We start from the raw sequence: 15,168 nt of genomic DNA on the forward strand, positions 1-15,168 counted from the left end.
CAAAATGCTGAAAGGACATCATCACAACCCAAGATACTTTTATATTAATTTATTTGAACTTTTTGTTAATCTGGAGATGGAATACTAGTACTATCAGTTTTTCGTTATTAAATAAACAGTATTATATCAAACTCAGTGTTTTTTTTTTAAACTCAATTTTTCCTTCTAGTTGGTCCAACACTAAGTAAGGAGGAAAAAGAGTTGGAAAGGAGGAAAGAATTAAAGAAAATACGAGTAAAATACGGTTTGCAGGTAAGGAAGTTAAATATTGTTACATGTGCTAAACTGGGTGTTTGGTTTTGTGTAAAACTGCCTTTAGATCAGCATGTTGTGCTGAGTCGCTCAGTCATGTCCGATTCTTTGCGACCCCATGAGCTCTAGCCCACCAGGCTCCTCTGTCCATGGAATTCTCCAGGCAAGAATACTGGAGTGGATTGCCAGGCCCTCCTCCAGGGGATCTTCCCAACCCAAGGATCTAACCCAGGTCTCCTGCATTGCAGGTGGATTCTTTACCATCTGAGCCACCAGGGAAGCCCAAGAATACTGGAGTGGATAGCCTATCCCTTCTCCAACCAATCTTCCCAACCCAGGAATTGACATTGGTCCTGCGCTGCAGGCAGATTTTTGACCAGCTGAGTTACCAGGGAAGCCCTTAGATAAGCATAGTCAATTTGTATATATAAAAGAGAGGAGCTACTCTTAATTATTTTGAGATTCATGTAATTCCTGCTAGTTGTTTACTGTTTACTTCAACAACTATTGAGATTGGAGTAGAAAAGTGATAATAATACTCTACATTTCAGTAGCCATTTCTGATTTTTAAAAAACTTATATTAAAACGATACCATTGGAAAAATACAGTCAGAGTGCTAATGCTGCCTGATTTCAAGACTTATTATAAACTCTTAAAGACAGTAGCATTGGCAAACAGAGAAACAAATATGTTGATGGACAGACTAATGAGTCCAGAAATAGACCTATATAGACAGATGCATAGATAAATATGTATGTGTGTATGTGTGTGTGTGTATGTATGATTTTCAGCAAAGGTACAAAGACAGTTTTGTAGAGAAACGATAGTCTTTTTCCAACAAACAGTGCTGAACTAATTGGAAAGTCAACATGGCACATACCACAACAAAAGCAGTAACAGCAGCCTTGATCCATACCTCATAAGATCCAAAAATGAACTCAGACTGGACTATCCACATACATCTAGAACTTACAACTATCAGCCTCCTAGAAGCAAACCTTAAAAAAAGAGGTGGGCAAAGAATTTTTAGATATTTAACACCAAAAGCACAATCCTTAAAAGTACAAATTGTATTCCTCCAAAATTTCTGTTCTTCCAAAGATGTTGTTAAGAGAATGAAAAGATAAGCCATAGACTGGCAAAAATATTTGTAAATCATGTATCTGATGAAGTTTACAAAGAACTCAAAATTCAGTAAAGGAAAACAATTTAAAAATAAGCAAATGATTTGAATAGACACTTCACCAAAGCAGATGGCAGTTATGAAAAGATGTTTAGTATCATTAGTTACTAGGGAAATGCAAATTAAAACCATTTAAGACTATATTGTGTTTCTGGAATGTGGAAGAACTGGAACTCATACAGTGCTCATGAGACTACACATGGTACAGTGGCTTTGGTAAAGAGTTTAAGGTTAAATGTATATGTTAAACACTCCTAACAATAAAAAAAAAAGAAACAAACATAGGCTATTAATACAGATTACAATGTAGATGGATCTCAAAACGATTATGCTGAGTGAAAGCCAGGCAAAAAGAATACAGATGACTATTGAACAACACAGGGATTAGCTGTGCCAAGTCTCACCTCGGTTGAAAAATCTTCATGTCTGTACTCAGCCCTCCGTAACTACAGTTTGTCTGTATCTGGTAGTCTGCATCTGCAGATTCAACCAATTACAGATAGGGTAATACTGTCATATTTCCCAATGGAAAAAAATCTGTGTATCAGTGGACCTGCAGAGTTCAAATTCATGTTGTTCAAGGATCAACTGTACATACTATGGACTTCAGTTCTATAAAGTTCTAGGACAGCAAACCAATGTATCATGGCAGATCAGTGGTTTCCTGGATACAGGAGAGGAAGGATGCACAGGCAGAGGGTCTGGAGGGATGGATTATAAAAAAAGGACAAAGATACTTTTGTGGGAAATGAATATCTATTATCCTAATTGTGATAGTTTCATAAGTGTATCAATTCAGTTCAGTTGCTTAATTGTGTCCAGCTCTTTGTGACCTCATGGACTGGCCAGGCTTCCCTGTTCATCACCAACTCCAGGAGCTTGCTCAAACCCATGTCCATCGTGTCGGTGATGCCATCCAACCATCTCATCCTCTTCTTCTCCTGCCCTCAATCTTTCCCAGCATCAGGGTCTTTTCTGTTGAGTCGGTTCTTTGCATCAGGTGGCTAAAGTATTGGAGTTTTAGCTTCAGCATCAGTCCTTCCAATGAATATTCAGGACTGATTTCCTTTAGGATGGACTGGTTGGATCTCTTTGCAGCCCAAGGGACTCTCAAGAGTCTCCTCCAGCACCACAATTCGAAAGCATCAATTCTTTGGCGTTCAGCTTTCTTTATAGTCCAACTCTCAGATCCATATATGACTCCTGGAAAAAACGTAGCTTTGACTAAATGGGCTTTTTTGTTAGTAAAGTACTGTCTCTGCTTTTTAATATGCTGTCTAGGTTGGTCATAGCTTTTCTTCCAAGGAGCAAGCGTCTTCTAATTTCATGGCTGCAGTCACCATCTGCAATGATTTTGAAGCCCCCAGAAATAAAGTCTGTCACTGTTTCCATTCTTTCCCCATCTATTTGCCATGAAGTGATGGGACCAGATGCCATGATTTTAGTTTTCTTAACGTCAAGATTTAAGCCAACCTTTTCACTCTCCTCTTTCACTTTCATCAAGAGGCTTTTTAGTTTCTCTTCACTTTCTGCCATAAGGGTGGTGTCATCTGTGTATCTGAGGTTACTGATACTTCTCCCAGCAATTTTTTTTTCTTTCCTTTTTTTTTTTATTGGAGGAAAATTACATTAATATATTGGTTGGTTTTGCCATACATTGACACGAATCCGCCCCGGCTATACATGTGTTCCCCCTCTTGAACCCCCCTCCCACCTCCCTCTTCCCCATATCCTCCCTCCAGGTCATCCCCGTGCACCAGCCCCAAGTATCCTGTATCATGCATCGAACCTGGACTGGTGATTCATTTCACATATGATAATATACATGCTACAATGCCATTCTCCCAAATCATCCCACCTTCACCCTCTCCCAGAGTCCCAAAGACTGTTCTATACACCTATGTCTCTTTTGCAGTCTAGTATACAGGGTTAAGGTTACCATCTTTCTAAATTCCATATATATGCGTTAGTATACTGAATTGATGTTTTTCTTTCAGGCTGACTTCACTCTGTATAATTGGCTCCAATTTCATCCACCTCATTAGAAATGACTCAAATGCATTCTTTTTGATGGCTGAAAAATACTCCATTGTATATATGTACCAAAGCTTTCTTATCCATTCGTCTGCACATGGACATCTAGGTTGCTTCCGTGTCCCGGCTGTTATAAACAGTGCTGCAGTGAACATTGGAGTACATGTGTTTCTTTCAATTCTGGTTTCCTCGGTGTGTACGCCCAGGAGTGCGATTGCTGGATCATATGGCAGTTCTATTTTCAGTTTTTTGAGGAATCTCCACACTGTTCTCCATAGTGGCTGTACTAGTTTGCATTCCCACCAACAGTGTAAGAGGATTCCCTTTTCTCCACACCCTCTCCAGCATTTATCGCATGTAGACTTTTGGATAGCAGCCATTCTGACAGGTGTGAAATGGTATCTCATTGTGGTTTTGATTTGCATTTCTCTGATTATGAGGGATGTTGAGCATTTTTTCATGTGTTTGTTAGCCATCTGTATGTCTTCTTTGGAGAAATGTCTGTTTAGTTCTTTGGCCCATTTTTTTTTTTTTGGCAATTAATTTATTTTTTATTGGAGGCAAATTATTTTACAATATTATATTGGTTGGTTTTGCCATACATTGACATGAATTCGCCCCGGGTTTACATAAGTTCCCCCTCCTGAACCCTCCTCCCACCTCCCTCCTCCCTTTATCCTCCCTCTGGGTCATCCCAGCATGCCAGCCCCGAGCATCCTATAACATGCATTGACCCTGAACTAGTGATTCGTTTCACATATGACAATATACGTGTTTCAATGCCATTCTCCCAAATCATCCCACCCTCACCCTCTCCCACAGAGTCCCAAAGACTGTTCTATACATCTGTGTCTCTTTTGCTGTCTCGTATACAGGGTTATCATTTGCATCTTTCTAAATTTCATATATATGCGTTAGTATGGCCCATTTTTTGATTGGGTCATTTATTTTTCTGGAATTGAGCTGCAGGAGCTGCTTGTATATTTTGGAGATTAATCCTTTATCAGTTGCTTCATTTGCTATTATTTTCTCCCATTCTGAAGGCTGCCTTTTCACCTTGCTTATAGTTTCCTTTGCTGTGCAGAAGCTTTTGATTTTAATTAGGTCCCATTTGTTTATTTTTGCTTTTATTTCCAATATTCTGGGAGGTGGGTCTTGGAGGATCCTGCTGTGATTTATGTCGGAGAGTGTTTTGCCTACGTTCTCCTTTAGGAGTTTTATAGTTTCTGGTCTTACGTTTAGCTCTCTAATCCATTTTGAGTTTATTTTGGTGTATGGTGTTAGGAAGTGTTCTAGTTTCATTCTTTTACAAGTGGCTGACCAGTTTTCCCAGCACTGCTTGTTGAAGAGACTGTCTTTTCTCCATTTTATATTCTTGCCTCCTTTGTCAAAGATGAGGTGTCCATAGGTGCGTGGATTTATCTCTGGGCTTTCTATTTTGTTCCATTGATCTATATTTCTGTCTTTATGCCAGTACCATACTGTCTTAATGACTGTGGCTTTGTAGTAGAGCCTGAAGTCCGGCAGGTTAATTCCCCCAGTTCCATTCTTCTTCCTCAAGATTGCTTTGGCTATTCGAGCTTTTTTGTGTTTCCATACAAATTGTGAGATTATTTGTTCTAGTTCTGTGAAAAATATTGTTGGTAGCTTGATAGGGATTGCATTGAACGTATAAATTACTTTGGGTAGTATACTCATTTTTACAATATTTTTTCTTCCAATCCATGAACACGGTATATTTCTCCATTTATTAGTGTCCTCTTTGATTACTTTCACTAGTGTTTTATAGTTTTCTATGTACAAGTCTTTTGTTTCCTTAGGTAGATATATTCCTAAGTATTTAATTCTTTTCATTGCAACAGTGAATGGAATAGTTTCCTTAATTTCTCTGTTTTTTCATTATTAGTGTATAGGAATGCAAGGGATTTCTGTGTGTTGATTTTATATCCTGCAACTTTACTGTATTCATTGATTAGTTCTAGTAGTTTTCTGGTAGAGTCTTTAGGGTTTTCTGTGTAGAGGATCATGTCATCAGCGAATAGTGAAAGTTTTACTTCTTCTTTTCCAATTTGTATTCCTTTTATGTCTTTTTCTGCTCTGATTGCTGTAGCCAAAACTTCCAGAACTATGTTGAATAGTAGTGGTGAGAGTGGGCACCCTTGTCTTGTTCCTGACTTTAGGGGAAATGCTTTCAGTTTTTCACCATCGAGGATAATGTTTGCTGTGGGTTTGTCATATATAGCTTTTATTATGTTGAGATATGTCTCTTCTATTCCCACTTTCTGGAGGGTTTTTATCATAAATGGATGTTGAATTTTGTCGAAGGCTTTCTCTGCATCTATCGAGATAATCATATGATTTTTATTTTTCAGTTTTTTAATGTGGTGTATTATGTTGATTGATTTGTGGATATTGAAGAATCCTTGCATTCCTGGGATAAAGCCCACTTGGTCATGATGTATGATCTTCTTAATGTGTTGTTGGATTCTGATTGCTAGAATTTTGTTAAGGATTTTTGCATCTATGTTCATCAGTGATATTGGCCTGTAGTTTTCTTTTTTTGTGGGATCTTTACCAGGTTTTGGGATTAGGGTGATGGTGGCCTCATAGAATGAGTTTGGAAGTTTCCCTTCCTCAGCAATTTTCTGGAAGAGTTTGAGTAGTATAGGTGTTAGCTCTTCTCTAAATTTTTGGTAGAATTCAGCTGTGAAGCCATCTGGACCTGGGCTTTTGTTTGCTGGAAGATTTCCAATTACAGCCTCTAATTCCGTGCTTGTGATGGGTCTGTTAAGATTTTCTATTTCTTCCTGGTTCAGTTTTGGAAAGTACTTTTCTAGGAATTTGTCCATTTCTTCCAGGTTATTCATTTTATTGCCATATAATTGCTGATAGTATTCTCTAATAATCCTTTCAGTTTCCGTGTTGTCGGTTGTGATCTCTCCATTTTCATTTCTAATTTTATTGATTTGGTTCTTCTCCCTTTGTTTCTTGATGAGTCTGGCTAGTGGTTTGTCAATTTTATTTACCTTCTCAAGGAACCAGCTTTTGGCTTTGTTGATTTTTGCTATGGTCTCTTTTGTTTCTTTTGCATTTATCTCTGCCCTAATTTTTACGATTTCCTTCCTTCTACTAACCCTGGGGTTCTTCATTTCTTCCTTTTCTAGTTTCTTTAGATGTAGAGTTAGGTTATTTAGTTGACTTTTTTCTTGTTTCTTGAGGTGTGCCTGTATTGCTGTGAACTTTCCCCTTAACACTGCTTTTACAGTGTCCCAGAGGTTTTGGGTTGTTGTGTTTTCATTCATTTCTATGCATATTTTGATTTCTCTTCTGATTTCTTCTATGATTTGTTCATTATTCAGCAGCAAGTTGTTGAGCCTCCATATGTTGGCGTTTTTAATAGTTTTTCTCCTGTAAATGAGATCTAATCTTACTGCATCGTGGTCAGAAAAGATGCTTGGAATGATTTCAATTTTTTTGAATTTACCAAGGCTAGATTTATGGCCCAGGATGTGATCTATCCTAGAAAAGGTTCCATGTGCACTTGAGAAAAAGGTGAAATTCATTGTTTTGGGGTGAAATGTCTTATAGAGATCTATTAGGTCTGGTCTATTGTATCATTTAAAGTTTGTGTTTCCTTGTTAATTTTCTGTTTAGTTGATCTATCCATAGGTGTGAGTGGGGTATTAAAGTCTCCCACTATTATTGTGTTATTGTTAATTTCCCCTCTCATACTTGTTAGTAATTGTCTTACATATTGCGGTGCTCCTATGTTGGGTGCATAAATATTTATAATTGTTATATCTTCATCTTGGATTGATCCTTTGATCATTATGTAGTTTGCTTCTTTGTCTCTTTTCACAGCATTTGTTTTAAAATCTATTTTATCTGATACGAGTATTGCTACTCCTGCTTTCTTTTGGTCTCTATTTGCGTGAAATGTCTTTTTCCAGCCCTTCACTTTCAGTCTGTATGTGTCCCTCGTTTTGAGGTGGGTCTCTTGTAGACAACATATATGGGGGTCTTGTTTTTGTATCCATTCAACCAGCCTTTGTCTTTTGGTTGGGGCATTCAACCCATTTACGTTTAAGGTGATTATTGATAAGTATTATCCCCCTGCCATTTTCTTTATTGTTTTGGGTTCAAGTTTATATGCCCTTTTTGTGTTTCCTTTTGTGTTTGTCTTCTAGAGAAGATCCTTTAGTATTTGTTGGAGAGCTGGTTTGGTGATGCTGAATTCTCTCAGCTTTTGCTTGTCTGTAAAGCTTTTGATTTCTCCTTCATATTTGAATGAGATCCTTGCTGGGTACAGTAATCTGGGCTGTAGGTTACTTTCTTTCATCACTTTAAGTATGTCTTGCCATTCCCTCCTGGTCTGAAGAGTTTCTATTGAAAGATCAGCTGTTATCCTTATGTATGGATCCCCTTGTGTGTTATTTGTTGTTTTCCCCTTGCTGCTTTTAATATTTGTTCTTTGTGTTTGATCTTTGTTAATTTTATTAATATGTGCCTTGGGGTATTTCGCCTTGGGTTTATCCTGTTAGGAACTCTCTGGGTTTCTTGGACTTGGGTGATTATTTCCTTCCCCATTTTAGGGAAATTTTCAACTATTATCTCCTCAAGTATTCTCTCATGGTCTTTCTTTTTGTCTTCTTCTTCTGGGACTCTATGATTCTAATGTTGGAGCGTTTAACATTGTCCCAGAGGTCTCTAATATTGTCCTCATTTCTTTTAATTCGTTTTTCTTTTTCCATCTCTGTTTCATTTATTTCCACAATTCTATCTTCTAGCTCGCTTATCCTGTCTTCTGCCTCCATTATTCTACTGTTTGTTCCCTCCAGAGTGTTTCTGATCTCATCTATTGCATTATTCATTGTATATTGACTCTTTTTTATTTCCTCTAATTCCTTATTAAACATTTCTTGCATCTTCTCAATCCTTTTCTCCAGTTTATTTATCTGTAACTCCATTTTGCTTTCCAGATTTTGAATAATTTTCACAATTAAAATTCGAAATTCTCTATCAGGTAGATTCCCTGTATCTTCCTCTTTTGTTTGTGTTGGTGGGCATTTATCCTGTTCCTTTACTTGCTGGGTATTTCTCTGCCTCTTCATCTTCCTTATATTGCTGTGCTTGGGGTGGCCTTTCCGTCCTCTGGCCGTTTGTGGAGGTCTCTTTATTATGTAGTTACCTCGTTGTGTGTGGGGTTGGATGGGTGACTTGTCAAGGTTCCCTGGTTTGGGAAGCTTGTGTCGGTGTTGTAGTGGGTGGAGCTGGATTTCTTCTCTCTGGAGTGCAATGAAGTGTCCAGTAATGAGTTTGAGATGTCAGTGGTTTGGGGTGGCTTTGGGCAGCCTGTATGTTGAAGCTCAGAGCTGTTCTCCTGTGTTGCTGGAGAATTTGCGTGGTATGTCTTTCACTGAAACTTGTTGATCCTTGGGTGGTGCCTGGTTTCAGTGTATGTATGGAGGCATTTGATGAGTACCTATCAATTAATATTCCCTGGAACAGGAGATCTCTGGTGTTCTCAGGATTTGGCCTTAAGCCTCTGCCTCTGGTTTTCAGTCCTGCAGTAGGTTCAAGACTTCTCCATCTGTTACTTCCAAGGCATTTCCTTCTGTTGTAAAAGCTCTTCTGTTTGCTGGTCTCTTCAGTGTCTAATTCCCGTCCTGACACCAGGGGGTCGTGGTGGACACCGGCGCACCTGTTCTGTCCTGCTGTGGGGAGGGAGGAACACTGCTAACAAATATCTCTGGCGTCTGTGGGGAGTGCTCGCAGTGTCTTGACTATTCTGGGAATGCTCCCACTCGCAGCGTGTGTGCTTCCCCTGTTTATGCTGCTCAGGCTCTGGGTTGCTCTGCCGGGAGCTGTCCGCCTCTGGCGCTGGGTTGCATGCACTTCCCAGGTCTGAGCAGCTTAGGTTCAGGTTCTCGGGTACTCCACAAAGACGCAGACTTGGCTGGGCCTTCGTTTTGTGCCTTCCCCAGTCCGAGCAGCTCAGGTGACCAGGTGTTTGGAGAGCACGGTTGCTGCGACTTATCACCTCCCCGGTCTCTGCCGCTCGGTTTTCTGGGTGTGCAACCGGCGCACTTACTCAGGCGGATATCGACCGGCCCGTACCCGAGAAGTCTTGGTTAGCAAGGAAGCCTGCCTGCAGCTTGGTATGGGAAGCCTCTCTGGGGCCGCGGCTGCCCCTTCTGGCGCTGGCCGCCCACCCTGCCTGTCCTGGCGGGGGCTGGGGGAAGGGCCACCCACAGCCGGCTCGCTCTGCTCAGTCCTTTGTTCTGTGAGCAGGGCTGGCGGAGTCTTTAGTTCACTTCAGTCGCTCAGTCGTGTCCGACTCAGCGACCCCATGAACCACAACATGAAAGGCCTCCCTGTCCATCACCAACTCCCGGAGTACACTCAAACTCATGCCCATCGAGTCGGTGATGCCATCCAGCCACCTCATTCTCTGTCGTCCCCGTCTCCTCCCGCCCCCAATCGCTCCCAGCATCAGAGTCTTTTCCATTGAGTCAGCTCGTCACGTGAGGTGGCCAAAGTATTGCAGTTTCAGCTTTAGCATAAGTCCTTCCAATGAACACCCAGGATTGATCACCTCCAGAATGGACTGGTTGGATCTCCTTGCAATATAAGGGACTCTCAAGAGTCTTCTCCAGCACCACAGTTCAAAAGCATCAATTCTTTGGCGATCAGCTTTCTTCACAGTCCAACTCTCACATCCATACATGACCACGGGAAAAACCATAGCCTTGACTACACGGACCTTGGTTGGCAAAGTAATGTCTCTGCTTTTTAATATGCTATCTAGGCTGGTCATAACTTTCCTTCCAAGGAGTAAGCGTCTTTTAATTTCCTGGCTGCAATCAGCATCTGCAGTGATTTTGGAGCCCAAAAAAATAAAGTCTGACACGGTTTCCACTGTTTCCCCATCTATTTCCCATGAAGTGATGGGACCAGATGCCATGATCTTTGTTTTCTGAATGTTGAGCTTCAAGCCAACCTTTTCACTCTCCTCTTTTACTTTCATCAAGAGGCCTTTGAGTTCCTCTTCACTTTCTGCCATAAGGGTGGTGTCATCTGCATATCTGAGGTTATTGATATTTCTCCCGGCAGTCTTGATTCCAGCTTGTGCTTCTTCCAGCCCAGCGTTCCTCATGATGTACTCTGCATATAAGTTAATTAAGCAGGGTGACAATATACAACCTTGACATACTCCTTTTCCTATTTGGAACCAGTCGGTTGTTCCATGTACAGTTTTGACTGTTGCTTCCTGACCTGCATACAGGTTTCTCAAGAGGCAGGTCAGGTGGTCTGGTATTCCCATCTGTTTCAGAATTTTCCACAGTTAATTGTGATCCACACAGTCAAAAGCCTTGGCATAGTCAATGCCAAGTTCCAGAAAAACATCTGGAACTCTCTTGCTTTCTCCATAATCCAGCGGATGTTGGCAATTTGATCTCTGGTGCCTCTGCCTTTTCTAAAACCTGCTTGAACATCTGGGAGTTCACGGTTCACATATTGCTGAAGCCTGGCTTGGAGAATTTTGAGCATGACTTTACTCACGTGTGAGATGAGTGTAATTGTGCGGTAGTTTGAGCATTCTTTGGCATTGCCTTTCTTTGGGATTGGAATGAAGACTGACCTCTTCCAGTCCTGTGGCCACTGCTGAGTTTTCCCAATTTGCTGGCATATTGAGGTCAGCACTTTCACAGCATCATCTTTCAGGATTTGAAATAGCTTAATTGGAATTCCATCACCTCCACTAGCTTTGTTCGTCGTGATGCTCTCTAAGGCCCACTTGACTTCACATTCCAAGATGTCTGGTTCCAGGTGAGTGATCACGCCATCGTGATTATCTTCATCGTGAAGATCTTTTTTGTACAGTTCTTCTGTGTATTCTTGCCATCTCTTCTTAATATCTTCTGCTTCTGTTAGGTCCATACCATTTCTGTCCTTTATCGAGCCCATCTTTGCATGAAATGCTCCTTTGATATCTCTGATTTTCTTGAAAACATCTCTTGCTTTTCCTATTCTGTTGTTTTCCTCTATTTCTTTGCATTGATCGCTGAGGAAGGCTTTCTTATCTCTCCTTGCTATTCTTTGGAACTCTGCATTCAGATGCTTATATCTTTCCTTTCCTCCTTTACTTTTTGCTTCTCTTCTTTTCACAGCTATTTGTAAGGCCTCCTCAGACAGCCGTTTTGCTTTTTTGCATTTCTTTTCCATGGGGATGGTCTTGGTCCCTGTCTCCTGTACAATGTCACGAACCTCTTTCCAGAGTTCATCAAGCACTCTATCTATCAGATCTAATCCCTTAAATCTATTTCTTACTTCCACTGTATAATCATAAGGGATTTGATTTAGGTCATATCTGAATGGTTTAGTGGTTTTCCCTACTTTCTTCAATTTAAGTCTGAATTTGGCAATAAGGAGTTCATGATCTGAGCCACAGTCAGCTCCTGGTCTTGTTTTTGTTAACTGTATAGAGCTTCTCCATCTTTGGCTGCAAAGAATATAATCAGTCTGATTTCGGTGTTGACCATCTGGTGATGTCCATGTGTAGAGTCTTCTCTTGTGTTGTTGGAAGAGGGTGTTTGCTATGACCAGTGTGTTCTCTTGACAAAACTCTATTAGCCTTTGCCCTGCTTCATTTCGTGCTCCCAGGCCAAATTTGCCTGTTACTCCAGGGGTTTCTTGACTTCCTACTTTTGCATTCCAGTCCCCTATAATGAAAAGGACATCTTTTTTGGGTGTTAGTTCTAAAAGGTCTTTTAGGTCTTCATAGAACTGTTCGACTTCGGCTTCTTCAGCATTACTGGTTGGGGCATAGACTTGGATTACTGTGATATTGAATGGTTTGCCTTGGAAACGAACAGAAATCATTCTGTCATTTTTAAGATTGCATGCAAGTACTGTATTTCGGACTCTCTTGTTGACCATGATGGCTACTCCATTTCTTCTAAGGGATTCCTGCCCACAGTAGTAGATATAATGGTCATCTGAGTTAAATTCACCCATTCCAGTCCATTTTAGTTCACTGATTCCTAAAATATCGACGTTCACTCGTGCCATCTCCTGTCTGACCACTTCCAATTTGCCTTGATTCTGGACCTAACATTCCAGGTTCCTATGCAATATTGCTCTTTACAGCATCGGACCTTGCTTCTAGCATCAGTCACATCCACAACTGGGTATTTGTTTCGCTTTGGCTCCATCCCTTCATTCTTTCTGGAGTTAATTCTCCACTGATCTCCAGTAGCATACTGGGCACCTACCGACCTAGGGAATTCCTCATTCACTATCCTATCATTTTGCCTTTTGATACTGTTCATGGGGTTCTCAAGGCAAGTATACTGAAGTGGTTTGCCATTCCCTTCTCCAGTGGACCACATACTGTCAGACCTCTCCACCATAACCCGTCTGTCTTGGGTGGCCCCACATGGCATGGCTTAGCTTCATTGAGTTACACAGGGCTGTGGTCCATGTGATCAGATCAACTAGTTTTTTGTGATTATGATTTCAGTGTGTCTGCCCTCCAGTGCCCCCTCCCAATACCTACCCTCTTATTTGGGTTAGGTTGGGGCTTTTCACAGCCTTTTCACAACCTTTTCGCCTTTTAGCTGCAGCGTCTGCTTCGCTATCTTACGTTTGCACCCTCAGCCTGCCCTCCGGGCATTCAGGCCCGGTCCTCTCTCTTAAGCGCTGCCGCTGCGCCTTCCTGCCCAGCCCCTGCCTGCTAGTGGGGGCGCGGGTGTCAGCGCTGAGAGTTTCCTCTGGGCACTTAGTCTGTGGGTTTTAATTATTTATGTCTTTTTTTCTCCCAGTTATGTGGCCCTCTGAGGTTTCAAGGCTATGCACAGACTCAGCCGTGTTTCCAGGTGTTTGGAAACTTCTCTTTTTTTTTTTAAGCCTCCTTCCCGTTTTGTCTCTCTTTTTATCTTATACTATTTCCTACCTGCTTTCGAAGTCTATGGGCTGCTTTTCTGGGTGCCTGATGTCCTCTGCCGATATTCAGAAGTTGTTTTGTGGGATTTACTCAGCATTCAAATGTTCTTTTGCTGATTTTGTGGGGGAGAAAGTGGTCGCCCCGTCCTATTCCTCTGCCATCTTCCCGTGCTCCCCGCTCCCAGCAATTTTGGTTCCAGTTTGTGCTTCATCAAGCCCAGTATTTCGCATGATGTACTCTGCATGTAAATTAAATCAGCAGGGTGACAATATACAGCCTTGATGTACGTTTTTCCTGATTTGGAACCAGTCTGTTGTTCCATGTCCAGTTCTAAGTTCATAAATGTATACAAATCTCAAAAGTATCTAATTGTATACTTCATGTATAATTTTTGTTTATTAATTATGTATCAATAAGGCAGTTAAAAATTACCATTTAATTCTATGATAGAGCAAGAAAGTAATTAATACTGCCAATTTACATTGGAGAAACTAGATCTGGTCACCCAGCTACTAAATGACAGAGCTAGATACAGAATTGTAGGTCTTAAGTGTATTTGTCTAGTGCTTTTTATACTTTATGAAGATATCAGAGAAGATGCTGCCAAAATTTTTCTTCAGAATTGTATTTTTTATTGTTACTGTTCTACTAAAAGAGAAATCATAATAGAAAAAATGTCAAGGTTAATTTGGGAGGAAAGTAGAAGATCTGTAAGGAGAGAATAAAATGTTTTCTCAAAATTTTAGCTCAATTTCTGCATCATTTTTGTGGGCGAATACCCATTAGGATTGGTGGTTCTTTATTTTTCTGTTTTGAAAGCAAAATTAAGTAAAAACGTCTATGCTGCTTTCCTTACATTGCTCTAGCAGTCTGTGGTGTGTTTTTTGATGAATGTTTTTTATACTTTTTATATGTATGTGCTTAGTCATGTCCAACTCTTGCGACCCTATGGACTCTTGTGACCCTATGGACTGTAGCCCACTGGGCTCCTCTGTCCATGGGATTTTCCAGGCAAGAATACTGGAGTGGGTTGCTATTTCCTACTCCAACTTTTTATATAAAGGTTAGCAAATAGTAACCAAAGGGAAGAGAATTCTTCTTTGAAACCCCACGCTGAATTGCTCTTTTGTGCCACTGGCTTGTCTTGGGCACACCTTCACTGTTGAACCAGTCATACTGCAGCATGCTGACAATTGTGTGTCTGCACTTGAGGATTATAAATTTCTTTGCATTCTACTACCTTACAGAGAGCTTAATTTAGTCTTTACTCGGTAATTTTTGTTGAGTGACTGATTAATCATATAGTGAAGCTGTATTGAAGTAAAAAGCTATTATCGTTGCCATTGTAAAAGAGTATTTGTTTTTTATCTGTTTTTTGAAAGACTTTCTACATTTTTCCCTTTTAAGGAACAGTATCAAAACTTTTTAGATCTTTTGGAACTTTCAGTTCCTTAGAGATAAGGAGAAATAGATTTTTTTCCCAACCCCAGGGGTTCTCTATGTTTCTTTTAATACTGATCGTCATATGAGAATATGGATACATATCATTAATTCAAAATATACTGTATTTTTTACTATATTTTCATATAATTACATATTATAATTTACATATGCTTTATATAATCTTCTATTACAATTTATGTTATAGCACAACTTGAAATGATAATAAACATTTTAAGGGGGATAGACTAAAAATATTAACAGCATAATTGTCTTAATTTGTATTATGTCTTAATTTATATCATGACTTAT

The 15,168-nt window shown here is 40.2% G+C and overlaps 1 protein-coding gene across 1 annotated transcript in view; it reads left to right on the top strand.

Annotated features, from left to right (window-relative positions):
• The window catches only part of AGGF1 (angiogenic factor with G-patch and FHA domains 1), a 55,325-nt gene that overhangs the window by 34,076 nt on the left and 6,081 nt on the right, over positions 1 to 15,168 (top strand). The window contains exon 11 of the mRNA XM_055435802.2: positions 170 to 252. Coding sequence (XP_055291777.2) covers positions 170 to 252 — 83 coding nt within the window. The remainder of the gene's footprint in view (positions 1 to 169; positions 253 to 15,168) is intronic.

The sequence above is a fragment of the Moschus berezovskii genome, chromosome 9 (genome assembly GCF_049115385.1).
Source record: "Moschus berezovskii isolate FMDL1 chromosome 9, NW_MosBer_1.0, whole genome shotgun sequence".
In the NCBI taxonomy this organism is placed as follows: Eukaryota; Metazoa; Chordata; class Mammalia; order Artiodactyla; family Moschidae; genus Moschus; species Moschus berezovskii.